Source organism: Vitis vinifera, chromosome 10, assembly GCF_030704535.1.
Source record: "Vitis vinifera cultivar Pinot Noir 40024 chromosome 10, ASM3070453v1".
In the NCBI taxonomy this organism is placed as follows: domain Eukaryota; kingdom Viridiplantae; phylum Streptophyta; class Magnoliopsida; order Vitales; family Vitaceae; genus Vitis; species Vitis vinifera.
Window position 1 is genome coordinate 3,775,169 of NC_081814.1, and position 7,989 is coordinate 3,783,157.

Here is a 7,989-nt window from a genome sequence, read left to right on the forward strand (position 1 = left end):
AGGCATGAGGATAGGTGCTTCCTCATCAAATTAACTCTCTTTCTTCAACAAGTAACTATTCAGTCATCATGGATAGTGCCAACCACATACAAAACAGCCAAGAATTTTTACAGTGCCAAGCTAAGTCCGAAGGTGTTGGAACGATATCCCAAAGGAGATCTGCCAATTACAAGCCAAACATCTGGAAATATGATTGCGTCCAGTCTCTTACAAGCGAATACATGGTGAGATTTAGGATTATTCCGAGTTATATTATTCAAAGAAAAATCTTATCATCCTGTGTTCTATTTGCACTGCATCCACAATGATAAAAATTTTCCGTTGTATGTATCCATGTTCATATGTGCTTGGAAATTTGATGATTTTTCAGGGAGAGCCATACACAAGACAGGTCCAGCAGCTGAAAGGAGAGGTTAGGCGTGTGTTTGTTGAAGTGGTGGAACCATTGGCCAAGTTAGAGTTCATTGACAGCATTAAAAAGCTAGGTCTGGGCAACTTCTTTGAGGAGGAGATCAGAGAAGCCCTTGACACCATAATGTCTGATAAGAACAACAGTCCCGGTATCAAAGCAAATCTCTATGCTGCTGCACTATGCTTTAGGCTTCTCAGGCAACATGGTTATGGAGTTTCACAAGGTACAGATATTCATTATCAAATAGTTAACTCTACTTTCTCCAAAAGATGCCTTACATTTTTTATTTTCAGTGCTATTCGCTGATGTTCTTAGTGAATGCTGTGAAACCCAGATATGTTTAGCGGCTTCATGGAGGAGGTTGGTATGTTCTCTAAAAGCACATGCACAAATGTCAAAGGAATGATTGAGCTTTTTGAGGCCTCGCATCTCGCCTTGGAAGGTGAAAACATCTTGGACGAGGCTAAAGCTTTCTCTTCGGGATATCTCAAAGAAATCATTTCTAACCTAGATAATAACCTGGCTAAACAAGTGGTTCATTCTTTGGAGCGTCCATTGCACTGGAGAGTGCAGTGGTTTGATATCAGGTGGTACATTGATTTCTATGAGGAGGAAGGAGTGAACCTGGATTTACTCAAGCTTGCTAAACTTAACTTCAACATGGTTCAAGCCGTACATCAAAAGGATCTCAAACACATCTCCAGGTAATGATGAAAAAGCAGGTGGAATCTCTATAAGCATCAGTATGCCGCAAATTCATTAGAAAAGACAAGTCACTTTTTCTCTCTATTTTTTCTCACTAGGTGGTGGAGGAATCTGGGCCTCATTGAAAATTTGAGCTTCACAAGAGATAGATTGGTGGAAAGTTTCCTGTGTGGTGTGGGATTCTCATCTGAACCTCAGCATGGATCTTTTCGCCTATGCATTACAAAAGTCATTATTTTTATTCAAGTCCTTGATGACGTTTATGATATTTATGGTTCGTTGGATGAGCTAGAGCAATTCACCAATGCTGTTGATCGGTCAGTCTTAATAAATCATCTCCAAAAAATCCATGAGTTTCAAGAAAGAAGGTTATAATTAAGTTGTTCAAAATTTTGATTATCTTTCAATTTCAGGTGGGATTCCAAGGAAATCCAACAACTTCCTGAGAGTATGAAGCTTTGTTTCCAAGTACTCCAGGACACAACTAATGCAGTGGCTAATGAAATTCAGAAGGAAAAGGGTTGGGACAATGTATTACCCATGCTACAACAAGCGGTATTATATCTTTTGTTTTGAGTCTCATTTCAAATAAAAGTTTTCCGGAATAATCATTTGATTTTTCTTACAACAAAAATCTTTCGTTTTTTCTAGTGGGCAAATTTTTGCAAGTCTTTATTTGTGGAAGCCAAGTGGTACAACAAGGGTTATACACCAACCCTGCAGGAATATCTAAGTAATGCCTGGATTTCATCCTCAGTTTCATTGCTGTCTGTTCATGCAATATTTTTCTGTGTACCACATGAGGCTAAAGAGGAGATGGTAGATTTTCTGGAGAAAAATCAGGAACTTGTGTACTCTTCATCTCTGATTCTTCGTCTCTGTAATGATCTTGGGACTTTGGAGGTAATTATTCCTTCTTAAGAAAAGCGCCATTCAGATATAACTTTCTTTTAATTTGTCTTTAGAACATTAGCATGTATAATAATCACCCTGTGGCTCTTCTAATAGGCAGAACTAGAGAGAGGTGATGCCGCTTCATCAGTTCTATGCTATATGAAAGAAGTGAATGTCTCAGAGGAGATATCTCGGACGCACATTAGAGGCATGTTAGTTAAAACTTGGAAGAATATGAATGGACATTGCATTGCCTCATCTCCATTACTACAACCAATTGTCAACATCATCACAAATATAGCAAGGGTAGCACAGTGGATTTACCAATATGGAGATGGGCTTGGAATTCCTGACCGTGAAACAAAGGCTCAGATTCTGTCTTTACTGATTGAACCCCTTGGAATCAACTAAATCAAAGTTCTAATCTTGCTTTAGCTTTCTGTGATTGAGAACTTGGGGACAGTAAGAAAATGTAAACATAATGTACCATGAGGGTACTTGGGAAGTCCATGTCTAATTTAGAGACTCTACTTTTGAATAAACCTTTATAGCCTTGCAACCAAACGTAAGTCATTATTGATAATACTCTTACTGGGCTGGAATCAATGAGAAATCACTATTGTTGATATTCCTTCTGCCGCCCTGAAACCATTGGAGGGAAATAAAACACATGGCTCTCTGTGTGAACCGGTGACCCAGAGAAATGTCATCTTATCCAATTGAAATGAAACTGACACCCAACAACACAATGCATATGGGGCTCTAGGAAAATGATATATTGTCCTAGGCCTCCTGCCTCTGAAAAACCTTCTGCTTATGAAAAAACTGATATAAATGCTATACACTAGCAACTGCATTGCTGTTGTTGGGCTGTCTTATACTTTGGAATTTATATTTACTGATCTGAAAATTCTGCAAACGGATCAGTAATTTCTTGTACTATTACTGGGTAAGAAAAACAAAAATCAGCCGATCAAGTCTTAGTGAGAAATAGAGTATATCAGAACTGGATTGATGTTAAATCGTTTTCACTTATTGAAATCGGTGCAACAAGTACACACAAATTTAACGTGATTCAACTAATTGCCTACGTCCACGGGAATAGTGAAGATGATTCCAAAAATACCTTTGAACAGTACTGCAGGGCACCCCCAACCTAGTATTCGCCCCACAACAAAATAAGTACAAGTCTTAATAACAAATGTCGTCGCTCTGTTCCACTTTGTTTCGCTCCAACATTTGCTGTTTTTTTTTCATACGTCTTTTTATTCAAATATGAGCCACATACTATAATATCACTGCTCTAGAACCTCAAAACCCACTTTAATATAACAGAACAAGTGAACAACCACCACCAGAAACGAAGCTGGTTAGTACTGCAAAAGTAAGAAAGCAATTTGTCTCCCTTTTAAGGGCCCAAATTCTTTTAGCTCTGGTTTGAAAGTTTTAAAATGTTTTGGCCCCATGCATTTCTATCCAAATGAAGATTTAATAAGAAGTATGTTTGCAATTTATAAACAAAAGCCGATGATATTCACCGAGAAGACTCTATGGTTCCTAATGGAATAGGCAAATGTCGTTGCTCCGTTCCACTTTGTTTCGCTCCAACATTTGCTGTTTTTTTTTTATGTCTTTTTATTCAAATATGAGTCACATACTACAACATCACTGCTCTAGAACCTCAAAACCCACTTTAATATAACAGAACAAGTGAACAACCACCACCAAAAACGAAGCTGGTTAGTACTGCAGAAGTAAGAAAGCAATTTGTCTCCCTTTTAAGGGCCCAAATTCTTTTAGCTTTGGTTTGAAAGTTTTAAAATGTTTTGGCCCCATGTATTTCTGTCCAAATGAAGATTTAATAAGAAGTATGTTTGCAATTTATAAACAAAATCCGATGATATTCACCGAGAAGACTCTATGGTTCCTAATGAAATAGGCAACAAAGTTACCTTGCACACACTGTTACTAAATATAAAAATATTATTGAATTCAATTACTCAAATATAAAACTAAATCTACTATTTGAACCAAAAATATTCTAATTGGCTTTTAAAACCAAATCAAAATATAATTTTCGGAAACTTTAAAAATTAAATTATTCCAACAGAACACTAGTCCGCTTAATATGGTCCCCTACCCTGGCCTGACACCTATACATGTGTTGCTCTCAAAGGAAAAAATCCAAACAGAAGTTCATAATCGGGCGGTGCGGTTGTCTTTCTTGACATAAAGTCGTACAGAGACATATGCAAGCATGCTTCACGAGATGTACCGTAACCATGGCCCACGGAATGACTTTCTAACTTGAAAGTCAAAAATTGTAAGTCTAATACATAAAATACCAATGCTAGGGACTTGTACTTTTTACAGCGATTTTAAACAGTATTTTTATTTTATTTTATATTTTAAAATTTTTAATAAAAATTTTAAAATAAAAAAAAAAATTTAAAAACATTTTTTAAAATCACTATCAAACATACTTTAAATAATAAGACTCGTATAACTAATAAAAAAAAATCAAACATAGTATTATTTCAAAAAAAGAAAGAAAAGGCCCATATAACACTATGTCAATTATGCAAGCAATCATAAATTCTTGAAACATATAGAATGGACTTCAATTGGGTGATAAAAGGAGAAGACAGTAATTTTTCATCCATTGATCTTTTAAAGGGGAAAAGGAAAGCTGATACATCAAAGAATGGGGGTCCAGGTTGTGCATGGATGCTGAAGAGGATTGAGGCTTTTGGCATACTAAATGCTTTTGTTTAATTTTCTCTGGAGATATCCTCTCAAAGTTTATAATATTGTATCATGAGACTAACTAAATTGAGTGATCAATAGATGATCTTTTATTGAATTAGCCCAAAGGTTCCAAATTTTTATTTTTTAATTTATTAGACAGTTAATCAATAAAACAAGAATTTTAATCATATACTCACACAAACGATTTATGTGGAAAATTATTCACAAAGCCTCTTAAGAACTTTTAAGATGTAAAAACTTTGAGTTCAAAGACCATCAAAACTAAAATGCATTAAATCTCCAGAATAGGCCGATATACAAATTTATCTGAAGATTATTATTTATGAGAGACACTCTCTTACTTATGCTTAACCTCACATCCACAATGTAAGACAATCATGTTCCTTAGCGAACTCTTCGATACCTCGAGGGATTGCAAATTTTTTTCACAAGCCTAAGAATGAAACTCGATTCATTATTTAAAGTTTCTTATGTGTGTATGTGTGAATCCATAGTGGATTTGGATTATGTGTGTAAAACCCTAGTGAACTTGGACTATTTTCCCAAAATCTTAATTTTTCAAAACCAATTTTTTAAAATACAGAAAAAATAGAAACTTTGCAAATCGAAATTTTGACAAAACCACCTTCAAATATGGGATATATGTAATTGAACACCCCTTTTCAATGCTTGAGGACTTCAAAAAAAAAAAAAAAAAGGAAAAAAAAATCAATCTAAAGTTCGAAACTTCTTAAACTTTTGTGCCTGAAAATCACTTTATATCCCTTGCTAAAAGTCATTACCCTTTAGTAACTCTCTCTACTTATTTTATACTATTCTTGATGGACTCTGCAACACTCCTGAATCTTCCAGATGAAACGAAGTTATCAGTTTAATATAATTATGCTACAGCACCAACTTTTTCAATGTTAAAGAATCAGGAATTTAATTCGGCTTGCTTCCAGGGTAAAATGCTTTTGTTTCTCTCTGGGTATCTTTAAAGGAATTGGAATATATATATAGGATCTTTTTCCAGGGCTTGGCTAAGGTACGGTTAATTGACAGTACTGAAAACCTAGACTTGGTTAGAGTACTCTTTGTCAAGGAAATCAAGGAAGCTCTAGATACCATAGTGTCCAGTAAGATTGGTACCAGTGCCCAAGTGAATCTTCATGCCACTGCACTTAACTTTAGGCTCAAGTCAGCACCATTATGACTTTTCACACGCCACAAACCCCACTTAAAGTTGGACCTTATTTCAGCCCAAAATCCGTGATTTTTTTTTTTTTTTTTTGAAAAATTATAGATGAATTGATATCTTAAAAAGGTGGGTGCACTATAATACTAATTTGTGTATCCTTTCAAAGTTACCCTTCAATCCATTGCAGGTGGAGTGTAACTTATATTAGACAATAATCGCATTTAGGTGTATGACTATTACATCACCCACGACGGCTTCAACCTCTACATCAAATCATGAATAATAGTAATATTATTTTTATATAAAGATAACAATATAACTAAAAATATCACCATACATAACATGATAACTCACTATCACTTTAACCTTTACATAAAAAATATCACGAAAAATAATAATATTGTTTTTATCTAAAAGTAACAATATAAGTAATTAAAAGTGAAATTGTTTTTGGTGAATCCAAATAAAGGTAAATTAATATTTTTTTTATTTAAAAAAATAGTTTCAACATATATATGTTGATAGTGTTTTAAAAAAAAAAAATTTAAATTTTATAAAATATTTTAAAATAAAAATATAAAAAAATGATATCCATAATATGAAAATTATAAATATTATAAATAATATATATATATATATATATATATATATAGACTATGTCTGTGATGTTTATGGTCCACTGGTGAACTGGATCACTTCATCTATATATGCTGCCAATATGTCACTAGTTTTAGTGAATCACCAATATCTGCTAGAAGAGGGCAGTGTTCAACAGTTCATATATATAATTCCAATTTCTTCTTAGTTTCAGGGGGAACTTCAAGGAAATGCAACAACTTACCGATTATATGAAGATTTGTTCCAAGATTAAGATACTACTAAACAATTTTGCTTATGAACTTCAGAAAGAAAATTTTTTGTTGGAAAGTGATAGAGAAGATCGGTTGTTGCATGTTACAGTTGTTTCATCAGTTGGTTAGTTAGAATGTAGCTTAGTTAGTTCTCCTTCTGTTGCAACAAAACTCCTCAAGTAGTTGCAGACCACTTACTACTTAAAGAACCATGTATGTTCTATAGAATGAAACAAGATAATAAAATCAAGAAGGGACTAATTGTCCCTTTCTTCCTATTCTGCCATCTTTCCTTTCTTTCAAACATGGTATCAGAGCAGAGCAGTGCACATCCACCATGGGAGACACCTACCAACGGAATTTTCCCTATCTCCAGTCACACTTGCCTTCACTCCCTCTAATGATGCTATCCCCTTCTTCATCTTCCTTGGCCTCTTCACAAGCACCCCCTTCCTCATCTATCAATCCAATTTCCAAATCACCCTACCTTCCTCACATCTCTCACCCTATCTCTCACTGCATGTCCAACTCCCACTCCTCCCACCCCCCCTGCTCACCCTATCAGTTTGATGAACATTGTCTATGCTTAGAGATATTAAAGACGTTGTGAATCTATAATCTAAACCAAAAAGCTCAAATCATATCATTTCAATAACTTGCAAATTTGATTTATTTGCAGGGAGAGGTGTACGTAAGACGGACAGGTTAAGAAGCTAGGAGAAGATGTTATCCATATGTTTGTTAATTGTTGAAGATGAGGACCCCTTTGTGAAGTTAGAGTTAATTGACAACATTAAGAAACTCGGTCTGGCCAGCCTTTTTGAGCTGCAGATCAAGCAAGCCCTGGATAGAATGGTGTCTGCTAGGTGCAACAATGCCAGTATTGACGGCAATCTCCATGCTACTGCACTATGGTTTAGGCTCCTCAGGGAGCATGGTTATGAAGTTTCACAAGGTACAAATATTAATTAATATGACTTTCATTTTGATCATCATCATTATCTAACTTCCAAATAATGGTTTAAAACGCAGATATGTTTACTGTCTTCATGGATGAGACAAATATGTTCTCTAGAATAGAAGCATATGCACAATGTTAAAGGAGTGACCGAGCTTTTTGAGGCCACCCATCTAGCCTTAGAAGGAGAAACCATCCTGGATGCAGCTAAAGCTCTCTT

At 35.0% G+C, this 7,989-nt stretch overlaps 1 protein-coding gene across 1 annotated transcript; it reads left to right on the forward strand.

The window, feature by feature from the left end:
• Positions 1 to 369: 369 nt before the first annotated feature.
• On the forward strand, positions 370 to 2,422 carry LOC100240859 ((E,E)-alpha-farnesene synthase-like; the record flags this gene model as incomplete). Its single annotated transcript, NM_001281254.1, is given in 6 exon segments — positions 370 to 635; positions 747 to 1,116; positions 1,216 to 1,434; positions 1,531 to 1,672; positions 1,769 to 2,020; positions 2,126 to 2,422. Coding segments are annotated over 6 exon segments (1,546 nt in total), but the record flags the coding sequence as incomplete, so codon positions are not given.
• Positions 2,423 to 7,989: the final 5,567 nt, after the last annotated feature.